Source organism: Tachypleus tridentatus, chromosome 12, assembly GCF_004210375.1.
Source record: "Tachypleus tridentatus isolate NWPU-2018 chromosome 12, ASM421037v1, whole genome shotgun sequence".
NCBI lineage: Eukaryota > Metazoa > Arthropoda > Merostomata > Xiphosura > Limulidae > Tachypleus > Tachypleus tridentatus.
In genome coordinates this window covers 1,907,695-1,930,449 of record NC_134836.1, presented here as the reverse complement: position 1 = coordinate 1,930,449, position 22,755 = coordinate 1,907,695, and the positions used below count along the sequence as shown (strand labels likewise).

The following is a 22,755-nucleotide window of genomic DNA, read 5'->3' as shown; positions in this document are numbered from 1 at the left end:
CTCTAAGGTATTACAGAGACAGCTCATCAAAGCAATTGGACGGTAGTTTGAAGGAATCTTGGGATTTTCCCCAGGCTTAGAGAAAGGTAGGACAATAAATAGCATGGCACCAGACATCAGGAAAACATTCTCCTGACAGATGTGGTTAAAAACAATTAGAAGAATAGCAAGAGAAGCAGGAAATAGATGGTGCAGCATTTCATAGCGTACATCATCAGGTCCAACCAATGTACTGCCAGACTGATGAAGGGCTAGTTTGAGTTCCACCAGTGTAAAGGGATGGTTATTGTCAAAGATACAGTCAACTCAAAAGGAAAGAGGTGATCACTCTGCCCGAGTCTTGATGGCTAAGAAGGTGGAGGAAGAAGCAAATGTGCTAGATACCTGGCAAAAGCTTTTACCTGGAGTATTGGCAATGAACCAGGTATCAATTACTTTCTGGCCATCAGAGAGCAAGGTTGAAAGGGGTACAGAGTTATATTGCCCACTGACCTTTCGAATTTTGTCCCATATGACTTTGGTACTGGTGGTAGAAGATATGCTAGTTGTGAACTTGATCCAAGATTCCTTCTGGATTTGACGTCTTACCCACCGTGCATGTGCATGTGCACGAGCCTGCTGGAAAGTGATGTGGTGTGAGATACCTACAGAAGTTCAGTGTGTTGGGGTGTGGATGCTTCCACGAATGTATCACGAAATCAAAGCTTCTTTACTAATTTTGGGGAGCCACCAAGTCCCTCTTGTCCCTTCTGAATGAAAAATAGAGACATTTGCCCTAATAGTTTGTCTGAAAAAGAATGTAGCATAAGAAAACGAGGTACAGGTGTTGCAGATGTTGAAGATTGTTGTTCAGAATCTTCAAGACGTGGTCGTTTATCTATGGTCTTTTTTTACTATTTGATTTGAGTTTTTATTTGGAGGATTCATAAAAAAGGAATATTTCGGTGCCCACTGACCCCACCCATCATGGAGCAGCCGATTGACTCAAGGGGGCCACACCAAGGCCGCCCATCTATAGGATTTCAAGGACAAAGCAATGTGTTAGGGTTGGGCTTCTCAACTACCAGGATCCTCTTCTCCCTTTCACGGGTCACCACGCACAGCACTCACGATGAATATTTAGATCCCAGAGGAGGTAAACTGAAAGAACAGAACCTTCCCTGGAAGGTTCCCTCACCACATACAGGAATCCACACCGAGGGGTGGAAATTTAGCACACATACAACTGCGGTAACTCTCGCGATAGCGTGAATAAATTATACACTGATACTTTGGCAATAAAAAAAAATAGTTCAGCTTCTCAGCTGAATACTAAATAAATTAAATTAGCCTAAGTGGACTTTTAAAAAGATGAGAACTGTATCGTGGTTAAGAAACAACTATGACTTCCATAGTGTAACCATTCTTTGTATATACGTTTAACTTGTTTTAAATGTGTTATTTTAAAACAAGCAGAGTTCGTACTGTTCGGTTATCATCGAATTTTTTTGCCAAGTCACAGATATCTATTGTAGAAGAATTCTTTGCGTAACACATCCATATATTTACATTACTATATCTATATTTTGCTACTTCTCAAAAAGTAAGTTTATCTGATAGTGCTTGAAAAATTAATTTTTTTCAAGCTCCAAACGGACATATCCAAAGTATTCCTTGATACCCCGTGTTTGGGGTATGGTCAAATCAAATTGTATACTTCATGGATTGATCATAGACTTTAATCTTTTTAATTACTCAAAAAGTTGTAATTATTGTCCGGAAAATAAACAGCCGTAAATGAGAACACATAATTGCAGTGACATAATATTTTGGATATTTTAATATATGAAAAAGTAATGGAACAATAACCCAATAACAAATTTTCAAAACATAAATGTTTACCAATTAATACAACAAAGGCTTGAATCATACTTAAGAATTTTTGTGTTACTGCTTTGAAATTGATTTTTTGAGCTAGCGACATACCACTTTTAACAACCCACCATTGTTTATTTCTTGTATTTGCTAATGCATATGTTTGGAAAGCTCTGCCCATCCTCTATCACTTAAAAACTATCTATTAATATTACATAAACTTTTTAAAATATAGAATATGTTGTTTTCTGCATTATAAAAATACACACAAACACGAGATTTTTTATTTATAGAAAATAAATAATAACTACTAGAAATGAAGTTATTTTTAATAAAAATATTTTTGTCAAAATACCAAACTATGCACCCCTTTACGACAAATTACGCCATTTTAAAAGATTTGTTTATTAATCAGCCACAAATCTTTGTCAGTCTTCCTTTGTTTGCATCATTTGTAGCGGGAAGTTTTTTGTTTGTTTTACCACGCAGAAACTAAAACGTTTGTATCAAGTCTCATGCAGTCTGGTTTGATCATTTATCTCCACAACACTCAATGTAAACAGTCCTTCTGACACTCCATACCTGAAGAAAAAACTTATCATCCTGCCAGGTTCATCTTACCAGGTAATGGACGGCAGGAATCTCCAGATACAAAGTTTAGCTATAAATGAGCAATAAAAATCTGTGGAAGAACCAGGTGATGGTCAAACAACGTAAGATGAGACACCTGGAGGTGTAAACATCTCATTTATAAGGCCAGAGAACAGGACCATCAGGAGAGATTGGGGTGCCACAACGCCAGCCCCCGCCACCTTTTGGGTTTTATCTAAAGGTTAAGACTGAGTTGGGTTCTGTAGTATTTTTATACCTAGTGTGTACCATGAACAATTAATGACATCAGCATTTTAGTATGATGACTGAGTTGTTACCTCCAGGAGCCTGATTGTCTAAGTTACTGGAGGAAAGGAAAATCTTATCTTTTAGACACTCGCAGATGAAGATGTTGAAAGCCCAAACCCAGACTTTGAAAAGTCCTTCGCCAATGCTCACAGTAGTGACTGGGTTAAGATTAACCTAAGAAAACAAATTACAGTGAGTGGCAACACAAGATCAGTGCACTATGCATTATGGAAAGGAGATAAAATAGATCCGACTTTTCTAAATCTCCACAGGTTAATTTTAAGCTTTCTTAGGAGGAAATTACTCTCAGAGGGATCAGAATCATTTTCAACAGGCAAACAGTCAATTTTATACTTGAGTGTCAGGCATTGTTGGACATGGTAATGCCAACAAAAATTGCAGCTGAGCTGTGCTACATGACATTTATTCAAGTGTATGTCCTAAGATCAACAGCACCAAATTAAAAAGTTGAACTTCTACAACAGCATCCAGCAACTCCTCGACAACTGCCCAAGCATAATTACCATTGCTTGCGACTTCAATGCAAAAGTAGGAGAAAGTGGTAAATACAATAAGGTATTTGGAAGATTTGAACTGTGTGAATAAAACATCAGAAGAGAGAGGCTATTAGATTTTTATAATAAAAAATGACGTTGGAATCACAAACATGACATTCCAGCACCACAAATACCAAAATATAAATGGCACTCTCTGTATTTGAATAATAGAAATCGAATTGATTTCATTTTTCAGTAGAAGATGGTGGTGATGGAGCATCAGAAACCTCAAGATCAAACTTAAGTTAAAAAATAAAAATAAAATCAAGGATGCTCCTCACCTGACTCTGAGAGGTCTGGAGTCACCAAAATGAAGGAAAGGATCACAAAGTTGACAGAAAATAGATGTAAAGCATTGAATTTCCCAGAATAGGAGAAATTGATAGATTACAGGAATATGATGAAAGAGATAAAAGGTCAAAATCTCAGAAGTACTGCAACTGAAAACATTAAAGCCTACAAAATCACCATCTGAGGAAAAGGAGTAACAGTATAATGAAGTAGGCAGGATAAGACTAATAAGGCAGGAAAAGGTAACATGATGGAATAGCAATGTGTAGAAGATGAGGTTGGACTAATGAGCAACAACCCAAGAACATTCAACATTGTCAAAAGAGTATGTTGAGGAATCCATTCCATACAGCACAACATTAAAGATAAAAACAAAAGATACCTATTAAATATGACAAACATTGTCAGAAGATGAAAAGAGTTTTGTGCAGAGTTAGTTGTATGTGAATGATGACCAGCCCAATGCCCACAAGAATCCCAAAAAAGTAGACGTGACCATACTAGAGAATGAAGTAAGGAAAGCTATACAAAGATTTTCACACAGAAAAGTAACTGGAATAAGTGATCTTCAACTGGAGATAATTAAAAATGGAACAGAATCCATAATCAAATTCAAGCTACATTTTGCAAAAAGATCCTCCACATGGAAAAATTAGCCAACTGTGTTTCATCAGTCTTCATCCTCACCCCCAAAACGAAAGAACAATGTCACGTGTTGTTTATAGAATAATATCCTTAATAAGCTTTGGAAGCAAAGTCATGATGTGGATTCTGTTGAGAATAAACACACTAATAAAAAATGGGAATTGACAAAAGAGGAGAAAAGTTTCAGGAAAGGACTACCACACAAAATCAGGTTTTCAGCTTGTACATGATAACGAAAAAGACAAGAGAGCTTAACCAATCCTTTTACCATGCCTTCATCAATTACTGGAAATCATTTGACTTTGTGCGACATTCTGAGGCTGTGGGATGTCTTCAAGAAGATGAGAGTCAGAAGAAATAGCATCGAAATGTTAAAAAACTGGTGCAACAGCCTGAAAGATAGTATGCAAAAAACAGTAGGTGAGCTAATTTGGACAGGATTCAATATCAGTGGAAGGCAGATCAACAACCTGCAAAATGCTGACGTTGTTACCCTGACTGAAACATCATTATAAACAATCCAACATTTTCTAAATAAGGTAGAAGTAATCTTCATAAAATACCAACTGAAAATAAACATCAAGATAATGGTCAAGACCGTTACAAAGGGATGTAAAAGAACTAACTTCTATTGTTAAAATACCCTTCTTGAGTAAGTCACCACCTTCAAGGACTTGGGCACAATCAACTGTGACAAAGAGATTCATGCTAGATTAGGCATAGGCAGAGCAGCAATCAAATCCCTCACATCCTTCTGAAATGATCAATCAGTTAGCAAGTATATTAAGGTGAAGCTACTCAAAATGATGGCTCAACCAGTTTTATGTTATGTTAAAATGGTGTGCATCAAAGTACTGAAAGCCTTTGAGATGAATGGCTCTCAAAGACTAGCTAAACAACCCAATGGAAGAATAAGTCAGTACTGGAGGAAATAGTGGCAGAATAGCAACTTCTTGATGACACTAAACAATTATTTGGAAATTATTAATATTTGTTTACTTTTCCATTGGAATTGAACAAACTTGTCACAAGTATTAAATTAACCAATATTACTCATAGCCAGCCACAACTTCTAAAGCTGTTGCAAGTCCTTTGTTTTCACAGACAGCATGCTATCACTCAAAAATTTCTATAAAATCATAATAGCTTTGGGTGTTACATTGTTAAAAATTGATTGGTTTCAGTCAGATGCATGTTATCCCAATGTGTTAGGCAGACCCCTAATGGAGTTTATATGAGAGTCTTTTAATGACTTCTAAATTCTCTATATTGTAACTTCCACTGACATAAAATTGTTAATTTTACTCTGCCTTAAACTATTTATCCCATCCTTATCACCACAACCTAAAATAATCATATAATGGTTAAAATACAATAAACAGACAAGTAAGACACTTTCAGGGCTATTTAGCAACAGATTTTTTGTCACCAATATCACAACAAAAAGAGTACAATATCATGAATGTTAAAAAAAGGACTACTACTACTACTGGAGATACGTAAAAAAGTCTAAAGAAAGTAGATTCTAAAAGTTTAATAAAAACTGGTAAGTTGTTCTACATAGGTATCAATGAAATATCATTTATTGACTTCCTAACATAAATTTTGCAGTAGAGAGATTTTATAAAGCAAAACCTATTGCAATGACTATGCATGTCAGGATATCCATCTCTGAAATTACTGGTACTCTGTACAATAAAGTATGACTACATGGTGCCAATGCCTCTTTGTGACTGACAGAGGATAGACAGAACTGATACAGAAAAACAAATTGCATATGTCCAGATAAAAAAACAAATTTTCATGCTGTATACTTGCAGGTTGCCAACATAGAAATGTCAAATTTAAGGTTATTTTGGAAACCTCATAACCAGAATGTTAGACTTTGTAGTAACGAAACAATGTCAATCTGTCTGTACACATGGTTTGGGCACACCACTGATACTAAATGCACCATAGCTTGTTGAAATACACTACATAGGTTATAAGTTGGAACTTGTTTGACCTGAAGAACAGCTTTAAATCATCATGCAACTACAATTTATTGGCATCCCATCATTCACCTGTGTCTTATATATGAAAAAAAGTTTAGTTAAATAAATGTAGTAGCAGGAATAATGGAGGATCACTTCTTTAAGCACAACAGACACAGTGAAACATGATGGATATAATCAGATAGCTCATTACAAACTTCTGAATAATCAAGTATGCATAACTGTGGACATAGAAACTTTTTCATGGATAAAAAGAATTATGAAGACAAGGCAACATGTTTTCACTTGAGGATATTTTTGGAGAGATCAGATAATTCTCAATGTTGCTTCAATAAAATGATATTACTATGCCCAGCACCTTGGATAAACTAGAAAGTGAAAAGATCATGTTTATTTCTATGGAGGATGAGGAATGCCACCACAGCGAGTTCTACTGTACATGTCAAAATGAACAACTGAAGAGTCACTCCTTACACAATGTGAAAACTAAAGCACCTCTAATGAACAAAGTAGCAAAAAATGTATTTAACCAAAAAAAAAGAAAGTTTTAATTTTATGATTAGAACAATTTCAATATCTCGCTGCATATTTCAACATAATTTTTAATAAACTGTGTCTACCTGTCTATGCTATTTTTGAGCATGCTTTTTTATTCTAGGTCTAAACATTTTAAAAAGGGGTTAATTTATTAGTAACTTTGCAAGACAGTTCAGCACAAAAGTGCTAATGTTACTGCAAATAACCGATAATTTTGCTGATTTTATAACATTTCTCTTATTTTTGTCAGTAATTTTTAAAGTAGCTGACAAACATTTATCAATGATTAAAAATGTTTTAAGCCACAAAATGCACATAAATATTGGAATCACAATGAATGAATAACTCCACATAAATGGTCATTTTATCATTAGTGCAATAGACTAGTGTAATAGAAAATATGGAAGAAAAAATTAATTTGTTTAATGTGGTAGCATTTTGTACTGGATTGTCTTGAACCACGTAAATTGTATACCCCCATGTTCTTAACATCATTTTATAGACTTTGGACTTTGTACTTTTAACTTCTTTTTATTACTAAAGAACTGGTTAATGAAAAATGACAAACTTCAAATTATAAATAATTTGTCAACTATAAAATATTGTCACTGGATGATATGTTGATTTACCTATCTCCCCTATCCCCAAAAAAATTTGTTTTTATTTTTTTATAATTGCATTTAATTTCACACCGAACAAGTAACATAACTCTGACAATTTTTTAAGAAGTTAAAATTTGAAAAACAAAGTAAAATTTCACATGTTTTATAAACATTAAATTGTTAATTCCCTAGAAAAAGCAAATTTCCTTACTGGGTTTCTCATATAAGACTCAAAAATATTAATACAAAGTTAACAATTATATATCACAAATGAAGCAGCTCAATGAAAAATATTTATAGTTAGCAAAATAACAATACAATTTTACTCTAAAAATCATTTATTCCACATAAAATATCATACTAATACAGCCACAATTATTTCTATCATAAAATGTAAAATTCTAAATTATTTAAAAGTATTCAGTGTTTACAATCACTTATGATTTTAAATCTTTTTAAATTTACATTGCATTTTCAACACATCTCCTGTAACTCTTGCTTCAGTGATGATTTTCTTGTACCAAGACTAAAACTTGAGATAATATAATATCACAAACATAATTAGTCATTAACTATTATTTTTGTGTCTTGAAAAAAAGGTGTTAACAACATAAAACCTTACGATAGTTTGTTATTAAAAATAAAACTGCACATTCATTTCTGATATATCCACCATGGGGACCAAACCCCACATTTTTAGCAATATAAGCCCTTAAACTTACTGCCAAATCACTAGGAGCTTTTAGATATTATAATCAATATTTGTTGTTTTTTTTTATAGAACAATTTCATATTTGAAACAACAAAATTAAGTTTCTGGAGCTAGATGCACATTTATATCATGTTTTTAGGATGTCATTTATCAATAATCTTAATATTAGGTTAACAGGAAACATTTCATACACAAGCATAAACTAGATTTAGTCTTCAATATAAGCTTCCTTCAATCTGTACAACTCCTAATGTGCAAAAACATCTTTTCTAAGTAGTAAAAACCCTGTTTTGAAAATAATGTAATGAAGTTCAATTTGATTAAACATAATGAAATAGAAATATATTTAGAAATGTTTATATGTAAAAGGACTACAATAACATCAAGTTACATCCACCATATAACTTATTCTAAGATAGTATGAGTACAAGTAAAGAATGTATAACAATATTTTAACCACACTATATCTGCTATATCTAGTGTCAAACTCCTATGCTGAAAATATACTTCCAATACACACTTACCTTTCCACAATATTAGCTATTCTCATTCATTGCTACCTTCCATATAAAAAAGTTTTTCTTTATGTATACCCCATGCCTCATACTCCCCCCTTATTGGAATTACTATATTCCAGCATGTAAATCATCATGCATAATCTCTTAACCAACAGTAGCATGACATGCGATTCCTTCTACACTCCACTACTGAACCTTCACATTGAAGTTTAGCAGATGGTGTGAGCACTGAAGAAAGTGGGGAGGAGAGGTGGAAAGTGTGAGAGGATGTTAAGCATCTATCAGAAACACATATTAAGTATTGGAAAATTATAACTTACAATAGAGTATTTATCATCTCACAAGATTAGCTAGAATTAGCTAGAATCCCACATTAAGAAGGAGGAGAGACCATTGTGAGAGAACAACAAAAGTACCAAAAATGTGTCTGAAGAATATCCCTGACACCACTTCTAAGCCAGGTATACTCTTTGCCTATGTGTAATACACAAGGGCAGAAATGGTGAGGTGTAGAGTGGATAGTACACAGAAAGCATACTCAGTACTGACATCCATGTAAGGGTAGGATGAAGATCCTTTGATCTTCACCTCAAATGCAAGAATCAGGGATTAAGACCTGCACTTATTTCTGCATATGTTTTGGAGATCAGGCCAGTACCATCCAAAACCAATAACATCCCCATAAGTGAACAACAGACAGTAAAGCATAGAAACAAAACAATTCCATGTGCCACAAAGAGAACATTTGTATAGGAAGACAGGTAACCTGGTAAGGTTTGAAATGGGCATGTTTATGAAGTAATTATGAGGTAATTAACCATCAATTGAACTTCTGGAACAACACATCTCAATAGTGAGTGTGTGAAGTCTTGGGCAAGAAAGTGGGAGTCAATATCACAAATGTGAGACAAATTCATTAAGACTGAATTTGGCTTATCAGACATAGATTTGGAACAGTAATAAATAGCAAATTCTGGGGATGGAAAAAATTAATTCTTTGTCAACCAACAAAACCTCAGAAAAGTTAGTAAGAGTCATGAGGGCTAGGAATAAAGGTTGGACCATGTAATGTTCAATCTCCTGATGCAAAAAGGCAAGTAAATCCTTCATTGGTTAGCCCACACCTGAGGCTTGTCACCTCTGAAATGGTAGTGTTAACTTCAGAATTCAAAACACAGAAAATTAACATCAAATATGAGTGTAGAAATAAGGCAACTTGAATGAACTGATAAAAGTTAATAGAAGAATCAAGTTGAATTAATCAAATTAAGAGAAAGTTAATCCCTTAAGAGGGAAAACAAAGGTGAACAACAAGCAACAATAAAGACACAAAAGATCACGTCCTAACTGAAATGCTGCCAAACAAACAAGATATTAAAATTTAGTAGAGGAATGTAGATGGAGTCAAGCATATCACATATCATGCTACTATTGTTTAAGAGACGATGCATGATAATTTACATGACAGACATGACTGAATATAGTAATTTCAACAAATGGGGAGTGCAAAGCTTGAAGCAGGTGTAAAGAAAATTTTTGAATACACAAAACAGCACTGAACCAGAAGAGCTAATCTTGTGAAAGGAGGTGTAAGTATTGTATTAGAAAAAAGTCTTTCCTCCAATACAAGAGTTCACAACTGACAGACATCACAGCAAAAATGAAAATCTTCTAATCATTTAAAAAATAAAAACTGTATGTGTGTTTTTAAGAAAAAGAGCATTTCTCAACCAAGCTACAATGAATTAAACAATACTGCTATAAAAGATGCAACTTTTCTTGAATTCCCACATGATAAATTTATCCAAATTAACTTCATTATATAAATCTACTTGTATCCTATATACTGGCAAAGTGACAAACATAATCAACATCCAACCACTCTCAAAGTTCTTCTACCAAAAAGAGAAGAACTGACCATGTACAGTGTAAAAAACAACAAAAATAACTTTCCAAAACATGATGAAAAACATTTTAACTTCTAGCATTTCTTTCCGTTTCCATTAGGCATTCTCGTAGTAAAATACGAGCATGAACAATACCACGTTTTAAGCGTTCAGCAGAACTCTTACTTCCTGCATATGTAGGTCGAATATCTTTTCCCATTTCCTCAATCACTGCAAGTAGCTGAGTATATTTTGAAGGAGACTGCCTTGTCACAGAAGGTGCACAAAGTCCTGAAACAGATGTTACAACAGTAACATCCACACCATTTCTTGGAGTAATGGGATTATTCAAAGTAGTGGCTGGATTACTCTGGGATGGAAAATCATTAGATACTGAATCTTCATCCATTTTTTCCAAATATACCTAAAAACAATAACAGGAGCTACATGAATTATGATTAATATTACTGTGTAAAATAATGAATGTCTGGACTATTCAAAACAATTTTATGAATTCAATAATTACATTTGTCAGTGGAAACTTGTCTAGTACACATCTGTGTAGATCAAAATGTTCTTCTAATTTATCTTTAAACATTTTTTACTTTTGTGATAAAAGTTGTATTGCCATACATCTGATAATGTCAAATATGTATTGATACACATAGTTAAAAAAGCACAGGATATTAGAATAAAGAAAAACTACTACAGAACATTTTTCTTATTATTATTTACCTTAAGTATTAAACAAAAATTTTATATATACATACCAATGGAGTGCAATTACAAGTCTTAAAAACTACAAATAAGACCTACTCAGTGTGTAACAAAATTTCACATATATAAAGGCTTGACTGATTGATTGATTTAGTGTTTTATGGCACAAAGCAGCTAGGCTATCTGCGCCAAACGTCCGATAAAAAGGTAAAAATAAATTAAATGTAGTAAAATACAGAAGAGGAAATGAAGGTAAAAGAAAACATCATTGAAAAACAGAAAAAGCATAAAACCAATGTTCACACCTAGTTTACAATGGTAAGAGAGAAAGCAGAGTAAAAGAAGTTGTAAAGTACTTACTCTAGCAAAATGGTAATGATTATAACCCGCCAGGAAGACTAACAGGTAAGTACAAGAACCACCGTCAGTCACCTGAAGTTGGCCTTTCCAGTCCTGGTTCCGGATTATATGTCATAGCAGCCATTATCAAAATGTAAAATAATAGAAGTTGTAAAAGACATATAGCAAAATTGTAATAATGAGTAGCCCAATGTCCAGTAAAAAAGGTAAAAGTAAAGTAAATGTAATAAAATTTGTAAAAGTAAACGAAGGTAAAAACAAAACAGCAATTAAAAACAGAAAATTGCATAAAACCGATGTTGGCATACAATCTATAAAGTTGTAAAGAACTTCTGTAGCAGAATGGTAATGATCATAACCTGCCAGGAAGACTAACAGGCAAGTACCAAAACCACTGTCAGTCACATGAAGTTGGTCTTTCCTGTCCTGGATCTGGGTTATGGCCAGTACCAAAGGGTAAGGTAATAAAAGTTTAAAAGACATGCATCAAAATTGGAATAACAACTCGCCAGTACTACAAATGGGTAGTTCAAATGGATAGTTCAAACAGCAGCGTTAGTCACCTGAAGTTGGCCTTTCCAGTCCTGGTGTCGAGTTATTTAATGTTCTGGCCATTTTTCAATGTCAAATTGAACTAGAGAGAATGAAACTGTGAAAAGGGAACCACAATTAAAAAGGTGTAATGAATAAATATCCAACACTTAAATGAGATTAAAAAGATTAATGGCCATTAAAAAACTAAAAACGTCATCAAGGTGGACAGTGTCACCATGACCAATAACACTGTCCAATGTTACAGATAAACCCTGGGAAAAAACATGTTTAAAATAGTGCCATTGTTGAGAATCGTAACGATGGCAAGAAAGTAAAATGTGGCTAATAGTGATTTGAGTGTTACACAAACTACACACTGGTGCATCAGTTCCAGATAAAAGAAAACGATGAGTTAAAAAACTGTGACAAATGTGTAGTCTAGTTAGAATAACTTCCTCCTTCCAAACCTTAAAGAAGCTAGATAGCCAAAGCCCAATATAGGATTTTATTTGAAAAAGCTTGTTGTCACGATGCTCACTCAAAGTGGACTGCCAGCTGGAATGGAGCCGAGCCTTGAATACAGGACCATAGTCCATGTACAAAATAGGCACAGTGTTGATAGTGCCTGAGCAGATAGATTTAGCTGCAGTGTCTGCATGCTCGTTCCCGCGAATACCAACATGACCTGGTATCCAGAAAAACTGGACAGAAGTAGCAGTTAATGAGAAATGGGCCAGTTGGTTTTGAATATCAGCGAGAACAGGGTGTGAGCCAACGTGTAGCTATTCCAGGGCCAGTAGAGAATTAAGCGAGTCAGTATAAATAGTGCAATTGGAGTACTGCTCAGCTTCAATATGATCCAGGGCAAGAGATATGGCATAGAGGTCAGCAGTGAACACAGAAGCTGTAGAGGGGATTCTATGTGCAACCACCGAACCGCAGCAAACCATGGCAGAGCCCACTGAATTACCTGATTTCGAACCATCTGTATAAATTGGAACGGAACGATTGTTTGAAAGATGTTCATTAAATAAAAGCCAGTACTTCCAATCTGGAGTATCTGCCTTTTTCAGATGACTATAAGAAAGGTCACATTTGGGGGCTGTAATTAGCCATGGTGGGATGGGCTGACCCGTAGAATCTGCAATGTTATCCAAGGACAGACCTAAGTCATCCAATTGCGCCTGGATGCGAAGACCAAACGGAGCAATGGCAGATCGTCTGTTCTGAAAAAGTATGGCCCACTGAGGAAGGAAAACACATCCCCAGGTGGGATGCTTTGGTAAGGAAAGAAGTTTCGAAGAATATTGTAAAGATAGTTGCAAACGGCGAAGGTGCAGAGAAGGTTCATGAGATTCAACGTATAAGCTTTGAATTGGAGAGGTGCGGAAAGCCCCAGTGCAGAGTCGAAGTCCTTGGTGATGAATGGGGTCTAGCATCTTTAAGGCCGAGGTTCTGGCAGAGCCATTGACCATTGATCCATAGTCAAGTTTTGATCGAATAAGAGCATGATATACCTTTAACGCAGAACATCTACCTGCTCCCCAACTGGTAGTAGGTAGGACACGGAGGATGTTCAGTGCTCTTCTGCATTTGACCCGTAGCTGCTTTAAGTGTGGTATAAAGGTCAGCTTACGGTCAAAGATAAGCCCCAAGAACTTGGTCTCAGGGACCACTGGCAGTGAAACTTCACCAATATGAAGTTCAGGATCAGGGTGAATACCCCGTTGGTAGCAAAAGTGCATGCAAACGGTTTTAGAGAGAGAGAAATTAAAGCTGTTCGCCATAGTCCACTTCTGTACACGATTGAGGGCAGTTTGTAGTTGCTGCTCAATATATCAAATGTTCGACGACTGACATGAGATGTGAAAGTCGTTGACATACAGCGCATTCGCAATAGTGAGAGGGAGTTGTTCAGTGATGGCATTTATCTTTATACTGAAAAGTGTGACACTCAAAACACAGCCTTGAGGGACTCCAAGTTCCTGTACAAAAGAACTGGAAAGTGTCGAACCCACAGGAACTTGGAATCTCCTGTCCATTAAAAATTTTTTAATAAACATGGGTAAATGGCCACGTAACCCATATGTATGGAGGTCTCACAAAATGCTATACCTCCATGTTGTGTCATAATACTTCTCAATGTCAAAGAATATTGATACAAGATGTTGGCGTTTGAGAAAGGCTTCTCTGATTGATGTTTCAAGTCGAATTAGGTGGTCTGAGGTGGAGTGCTGTCATCGGAACCCATACTGGGTGGGAGAGAGGAGGTTGTTTGATTCGATGAACCAAACAAAATGAGCATTAACCATCTTTTCTAAGGTCTTACAGAGACAGTTCATCAAAGCAATTGGACGGTAGTTTGAAGGAATCTTGGGATCTTTCCCTGGCTAAGAGAAAGGTAAAATAATAGCCTGGCACCAGGCATCAGAAAAAACATACTCCTGCCAGATCCAGTTAAAGACAATTAGAAGAGAAGCAGGAGATAGATGGTGCAGCATGTCATAGTGTAAATCATCAGGTCCAACAGATGTACTGCCAGATCGATGAAGGGACATTTTCAGTTCCACCAGTGTAAAGGGACAACTATAGTCAAAGAGACAATCAGTTAGAAAGGAAAGAGGTGAACGCTCTGCCCGAGTCTTGATGGCCAAGAAGGTAAAGGAACATGCAGAAGTGCTAGATACCCGGCAAAAGCTTTCACCTAGAGTATCAGTGATGCTCCAAACATCAGCCACCTCCTGACCATCAGAGAGTAAGATCGAGAGGGGGACAGAATTGTAGAGCCCACTGACCTTTTAAATCCTGTCCCATATGACCTTGGAACTGGTGGTAGAAGATATGCTAGTTGTGAACTTAATCCAAGATTCCTTCTGGCTTTGACATCTTACCCACCTAGCATGTGCACGGGCCATTTGGAAAGCGACGCGGTTCGAAAGTGTGGGATATCTACAAAAAAGTATCCCAGGCCCGTTTTTGAGCCTTCCGTGCTAAGTGGCAAGCAGGATTCCACCACGGACGAGGATATCGTGGAAAACATGTTGAGGTTTTAGGAATACACTGAGCAGCAGCTTGTATAATACAGCCTGTTACTGCTGCCACACAGTCGTCTATTGATGACTGATTCACAATGTCAGGATCAAGTTCTCTGGGACAGGAGTGAAAGTAGACCAGTCTGCCTGATCCAGCTTCCACCGGGGCACGCGGGTAGGGTGGCATCAACCACGGCCATTCTCTCTCAAAAGTATAAGAAAATGATCACTGCCAAGTGGATAATTATCAACCCTCCATGAAAAATGGGAGAATGATGAAGGGGAGCAAACTGAGAGATCAATAATGGTAAAGGACTGACTGAGTGCATGAAAATAAGTGGAAGAACCAGTACTGAAAAGAGAAAAATTGTGATCAGAGAGCATACGCTCTACAGAGCAACCCCTCCCATCAATAACAGCATTTCCCCAGAGGGTAAGTCCCCCAGGAGTAGAAAGGGAGACGGCAACTGTTCAATGAGAGCATCAAGGTCTGAATGATCATACGTCTCTCCAGGGGACAGGTAGAAAGAACAAACAGTGATGGTATGACCCAAGGAAACACGGATGGCTATGGCCTCCAAAGGTGTGTTGAGTGACAAAGACAGCGTGGGCACATGCTGATCAACCAATAGTGCCACCCCTCCATGTACTCATCCATCACACAGACTGTCATTTCTGTACAGAGAAAACTGCCAAATGGTGACTGTATCAGAAGGTTTTGGAAATGTTTCTTGTAAGGAAAGACATACAGTATGGTAGGAAGCAATCAGTGTTTTGATATCATCCAGATTAGAACGTAAACCTACACAGTTCCATTGTATCAAGGTGGCCATTTTTAATAGTAGGCGAAGTGGCTGGAGAACCCTTCTGTTTATGACCACGTCTTTTTTCCTTACTGTCCTTAGTCGGAGGAGGTCTATCAACCTCCATGGATCCTGCCCTGGGTCAATTAGGCAGGTCTTTGTTATTGGAAGGGGATTCCAGTGACTGAGAATGCGAACGAATGATTGTTTTGCCTCTTGGGGTGGGAGAAAAAGATGTATCAGAAGAAATGCCTGTATTTGAAACTGAAGGATGTGGATCTTGAGGTTTGTTGGAATGTATGGGAGGAACAGATATGGGTGTGGAAGTCGATTCATCAACCTTTTTAACCATGGAAGTCAAAAGGCTTTTCATTTGTTTTGAAAACGATTCTCTTGGAGGCACAGAGAGATCTGTCTGTACTCTCACTGTAGTTGTGGAACGAAGTGCAGTAGCATATGTCCGAGATGGAGTGGCAGGCAGCAATTTCGAGCCTCAGGATAACTAATGTTATGAATCGTTTTCAAATGCTGCACCTCTTTTTCCTCCAACCATTTTGGGCAAGAACGAAAGTAGGAAGGGTGAGAACCATTGTAGTTGACGCAATGTGGCTCCATGTCACATTCATAGGCATCGTGGTCCTTGCCACCACAACGAGCACATGTCAGGGAACCACGACATGATGTCTTTGAGTGGTCGAACCTCTGACATTGGAAACATCAGAGAGGGTTTGGAATGTACGGCTGTACCTTGCAATTTAGATAACCTGTCTTGATGGTAGCAGGTGCACGTGGTGATGTAAATGTCAAAACGAGGGTATCTGTTGGCAGTGTAACTCCATCTTTGCGAGTGGAGATGCGCCTCACTGCAGAAACTCCTTGAGTGGAGAGACCAGCGAAAATCTCTGACTCAGGGACATTCTTCAAATCCCTTTCAACAATAACTCCTCGTGATGAATTCAAGGTAGCATGAGGGGTAACCTCAACTGCTGTTGAATTCAAGAGGAGTTCACTGTGGTGGGATGTGGATGTTTCAACTAATATGTCTCCAGATCGAAGCTTCTGTACTGACTTTGGAGAGCCAGCAAGACCCTCTAGTCCCTTCTAAATAAAAAAGGGGGAGAACTGCCCTAAAGGTATTTCTGAAAGAGAATGTAATATAAGAAAATGGGGTACAGGTGTTACAGATGTTGAAGATTGCTGCTCAGAGTCTTCAAGACGTGGTCGTTTACCTATTGACTGTTTTTTCACTATTTTATTTAAATTTTTTGAAAGAGGATCCATGGGAAAAAAGAAAATTTTTGGTACCCATTGACCCCACCCACCATGGAGCCCTACGAGGGGACGCACTACAATGTCATGCAAGGACAATGAAGCAACGTCAGGATTTCGTGAACACTATACCCAAACACCAGCATCAGGCACAATGTCCACAACACCCGTTGAGAACTTCCAACACTGGTACTTGGTTGACTCTAGCCCAAGTGGACCAGCCAACTGACCCAAGGGGGGCCACCCAAAGGCTGCCCGTCTACAGGAATTCAAGACCAAAGTAGTATGATAGAGTTGGACCCCTCAACCACCAGGATCCTCTCCTCCCCTTCACGGGTCGCCACGCACGGCAAACACATGGGTGGATGTTTAGATCCCAGAGGAGGTAAACTGGGAACAGAACCTTCCCTGGGAGGTCCCTTCACTACGTACAGGAATCCACATCTAGGGGTGTATAAAGGCATCTACAATAAAAGGATGGGAAAAAAACTGACCAATGAAGAAGAATGTATATGATTGCACGACAATAGTAGATACAACTGTTTCTAAAATACTATTTTTTTTTACATCAGTGTCTTCTCTAGAAGACTTGCACTTGGAAGAAAGCCAGTAGATTCAAAATACATGGGCAACTTAGCAGAATTAAAAGTTATACACTTTGATGTTGTGTGTAATTTTCTGCAGTACAGAGAAGTTGCAACCCTCAAACAGTAAATATTTAAGTAGTGCAGTAACTTAATTTACCATATAAAGAAATTTTCTAGTAAGTAAGGAAGCTACCACAGCTAATCAATCAGAATTTATATAAGCCTTCTTCAGCTGTGTATGTGATAATGTTACGAAAGGCAACCATACACAAAGGACATTACCGCCAGTTAAAGATCTAACACAGTTAAACATAGAAGCATACTATTGCCAGTTGAAAAGCTAACACAATTAACTACAGAAAGACACTGTAAATTTAAAAGCTATTACTACATATCATATAGGAATGCATTTCCTCATAAGTACCACAGATACAATATAAAGTCAGTTAAAAAAAAAAAAAAAAAAAATTGTTTAGTATCTCTGCCTGCTTCCTTTCTTTGCAGTCATCTTTCCCAGTTTTTTTCCTTTTTTAACCATCATTTTTCAATCACACAAAGAAGACTGAATAAAAAATTGGGTGAACACAGAGGCATCTGTTCTCCTTATTTTTCATAAATTCTGTAACATTCTGATGAAAAATTGAAACAAATGCTTCTGTTTGACATGAAATATTTAAAAACAAGTAATAATTACATTGAAATGGGGTGCAAACTTTGTCAAAAAAGTCATTTTAAAGGACCTCCCCTCCTTTCTAAAACTCCAAACTATAACTGTTTTTTTTTTTACTTGGCTTAATGTATAACTAATTCTTTAAAACTGCCACATCACAAATTTATTTAGTTCTAATATATAAAACAACAGATACAGCTAGTAAAAGGATATAACTGATTATTTACAAAAGCTATTAAATCTTATCATGCAAAGATATTATAATTAGTTCACAAGTTACTAGAGTTAATCACTAAAGTTCATACTAGTTATCACAACTCACTGTATGAAAATATAAAAGGCTTACATTCATACAAGTCTCTCCAAATAGTTTTAGTTTATGAAAAGCATTTAATCAAGAGTATTTATTAAATAAATAAGCTATAAAGTGTAATGTTTTACTCTGTTGCATTAAATTTTAAACCAATATATTTACACAAATACTTTATAAATATTCACATCTTTTGACTTCATCACTGGCATACTGTTCATCTTTACCTTATCAACCTTCCAAATTGCCCTTCAAAAAATACAATGTGATAGTGATATAATTCATAACAGTTTACTAGTAAACATTTTCATTTTAAACTTAATCTCATTCAGATTTCATTTACATTTATGTACGGAATTCTACAATTTCTTTACTTATTTTTTTCTTACTTTCATTATGCAATAAATCATAAATGAAAACTAAATTGAAATTCTGCTACCCCACTTAAACTCGTTGACTAAACTATACGGTGAATTAGTTAAGTTTTTACACGTTTTAATTTTAGGCTACTGAATATTACACAGAATTCTTCCGTGATTATTTGTATCACCAAAAATGATCACAAACTTCAATAACAGTTTATAACTTTATAACTAATTCCTGGTAAAGGAAAAATATAACCCATTACAAGTAAACTATAAAAAACCTGAATCACTCTATTTTTAGTCGTAAAAACTTGCATTAAATTTCTTGGAAAACAAATGTTCAGTATAAACTATAACTTTTAGTTTTATAATGAGCTATCGTTACTACAACTATTACTATTATTATTAATAAGTATTAAAACACAACACAGTGTAAAAGTAAAAGGCTAAGTTAGGGTTCACATGAATTTTTAGGAATAACAAAAATCAACTATATTAATACATTCTGTAATACTAATTCTAGTGATGGTAATATGCAACACAGTGTTCGAATTTAAAACTTTACCTTCTCTCGGTCAAAATTAATAGTAACAATGATAACTTAAAATCAGGACGATATTACTTTATCACTAAAAAATAAATTTCAACAATCCACTCTACGGCAGTACTAACAAATGTTAACAGCAAGTTGATGATATAAATAGCAACTACAGCACTTGTCTCCAGTCCTATCCCAGCACACCTCACGAGCCCCATTATTTGACGAAAGGTCTCTTTGGAACTCGTAACGTCATTTTATTACATAGTTTTTCGTGCTTTATTTCGCTTATAAGTTTTTAACGTTTAGAATTACTTACCATTCCCGCCACGAAGGCACACTGAAAACATACGCTTCACGATTTTGCGTGCCACCCTTGTGTATGGGCCATGCTAATCTTCTTTGTAACGTCCCAGTTTTAGTATATGTACTGCCGAAGCAAGTACGATTGATCTTTTATGAACACGTGTTTATAATAAAATATATTGTGCTTGTAATTAATAATAAAACATTTCCGTCTCAAATCAATTGTAGGTCCACTGACAATTATTAAAATCACTAATTTAATACTATCATACGAAACGTTAGTCTGTATTTGATTCTCGATATCGTATTGTTCCCTTATAAATTTTATCTTTTTGTGCAAATAAACCAAATAGTCTTTCGTCCTTGTAATGCTAAAGCCATCAAGTTTGGGGCCCGGCCTGGCCAAGCGTGTTAAGGCGTGCGACTAGTAATCTGAGGATCGCGGGTTCGAATCCCGGTTGCGCCAAACATGCTCGCCCTTTCAGCCGTGGGGGCGTTATAATGTGACAGTCAATCCCACTATTCGTTGGTAAAAGAGTAGCCAAAGAGTTGGCGGTGGGTGGTGATGACTAGCTGCCTTCCCTCTAGTCTTACACTGCTAAATTAGGGACGGCTAGTGCAGATAGCCCTCGAGTAGCTTTGTGCGAAATTTCAAAAACAAACAAACAAACAAACCATCAAGTTGGTAGTACTTGAAACAGAAATAAGTCAGTTTTAAAGTGATACAAGAGTGTACATTTGGTAATCAAACTTCTGAAAACAAAACGCTTGAATGGGAAATCATTTTGTTTTATCCTCGAGTACATTGTACTGTCGCATATCGATTTACCTTTCCATTAGGAACTATTAGAATATTACATAAAGTTTATAATGTCACTCGACTAGGTTTAAAAAATACACTGGTTACAATGTTAAATAAAATAAAGTCAATCTTTATTTATCTTAAAACAACAAGTCAAATTAGTGGGATTGACCGTCAAATTATAACGCCCCCACGGCTGAAAAGGCGAGCATGTTTGGTGCGACCGGGATTCGAACCTGCGACCCTAAGATTACGAGTCAAACGCCTTAACCCACTTGGCCATGCCAGGCCAATTCGATGAGTACACTAAATGCTGGACAGTGCTTCAAGAAAGCAGAAGAAAATTCAGTAATTTTTGTAGTCTAAAGTTTAGAGGCGTCGCTAGGTGCTTAAAAGATTCGAAGCCTAAGCAAATAGACGCGAGAATTTTCAGCGTATGGGTATGATATCGACCATAGTTTTCTCTTGTGAGTTTTCAAGGATTCGGGACACCTATGCTGAAGTAATTCAGAATGTATTCTATTCTCGATTGTTGAATATCCAGCAAAGCTACACGAGGTTTATTTTCACTAGCCATACCTAGGTTTGAAGTAATGGATTAGTTGGAACACAGCTAGGCATCACCATGCCCTACAACTTTCCTTAGCACTGACTACCATATTATAACACTCCCACAGTTGAAAAGGCGAGTATCTTTAATTACAGATTTCAATCCCGCAAGTTACAAGGGAAGCGTTTTAACGACTGAGCCATGCCAAGTCCATTCTAGACAGAGAAAGCATAATGTCATATACACAGAAATAATAAAAGCATCCTTCTTATAGTCATAGTGTTTGTTTGTTTTTGAATTTCGCGCAGAGCAAAGTGCTACGTTAGCATGTAATTGGTTCTCCAAGTGAATATAGAAATACGTTAATCTCCAGGGATTTCTTAACTTTAATATAATGTTACCAGAGACAGCAGATATAAGATCTGAAAATATACCTCTACCAACATTATACACAAGAAATGTCTAAAAATAACCATGTGATATTTATGCATGCTTTGTGTTTTTAAATGGCTTTTATAAACATAAATATGTTTCTTCTTTTTATTTTATGAGTTTCCTGAAGCTTTAGAATAAATACGTGGTTCAGAAAACTACTGAAAGTCTTGTTTCATTTACCTGTATGGATGTTACTAGAACTGCACGTTTTGTGTCAGAATATATCAAGGCAGAAAAGACAGTGGAAAGATCCTGGGTGATTGTAGTTGCTTCTTAATTGTATGAAGCCGGCGAAGTTAAGGTTAAACTAGATAAACTTGATATTCCCAATACAATTTTGGCCTTACTTCTGCCAGTGTCCCTAAAAACCAGGACACATTTAATGATGATCATCTTATGGTTTGTGTTCCGATGTTAGATGTTCATGTTGTGGTTGCAATTTTTTTCCTTTTTATGAATATACATTTAATTATATATATATCTACATGTGTGTTTGTGTGTGTAGTGGTAGTCTTTATATTAGTATTTAATATTTAGCATTATCAAGTTTTATAACGATGTGGACTTGTAGTTAAATACATTGATTCTTTTAATAGGTTTTCTTGTTGGCTGAGGTCCGGCATGGCCAGATGGTTAGGGTGCTTGACTCTTAATTCGAGGATCGCAGGTTCGAATCCCCGTCACACCAAACATGCTTGTCCTTTCAATCCTACTATTCATTGGTAAAAGAGTAGCCCAAGAATTGGCGGTGAATGGTAGCTGCTTCACACTGCTAAATTAGGGACGTCGAGTGCAGATAACCCTGACGTAACTTTGCGCGAAATTCCAAACGAACTTGTTGGTTGAGAAGCAACTCAAAAATCTTGAAAGCGCTATCACTTTTGGAATACACACACACACATGCATGCATAGGTGCGCATGTATTCCTTGATCAACGTTGTTGTATGCTACTATAAAATTAAATTACTAAGGTGTCATGAC

General features: G+C 36.3%; 1 protein-coding gene and 1 non-coding gene across 2 annotated transcripts; both read right to left on the bottom strand.

Moving 5' to 3' along the window:
* Window positions 1-7,700: 7,700 nt before the first annotated feature.
* On the bottom strand, window positions 7,701-20,126 carry LOC143234853 (cyclin-dependent kinase 2-associated protein 2-like). Its single transcript, XM_076472531.1, has 3 exons — window positions 20,001-20,126; window positions 18,967-19,027; window positions 7,701-10,920 (listed from the first exon to the last, which is right to left on the bottom strand). Exons 2-3 carry the CDS (start codon window positions 18,997-18,999, stop codon window positions 10,585-10,587), a joined length of 369 nt encoding a protein of 122 aa, XP_076328646.1. The 5' UTR covers window positions 19,000-19,027; window positions 20,001-20,126; the 3' UTR covers window positions 7,701-10,584.
* On the bottom strand, window positions 20,021-20,127 carry LOC143235869 (U6 spliceosomal RNA). Its single transcript, XR_013019407.1, has one exon. It is a non-coding gene; the product is annotated as a U6 spliceosomal RNA (small nuclear RNA).
* Between the last annotated feature and the right edge of the window lie 2,628 nt (window positions 20,128-22,755).

Bases quoted from the DNA above. Each gene is read 5' to 3' on its own strand.
- LOC143234853 (XM_076472531.1), bottom strand. From the start codon at position 18,999: ATGAACAGTATGCCAGTGATGAAGTCAAAAGAT. The intron at 10,921-18,966 runs GTGAATATTTAT...TATTGTTTTTAG, and splicing joins CAGTGATGAAGTCAAAAGAT to GTATATTTGGAAAAAATGGA.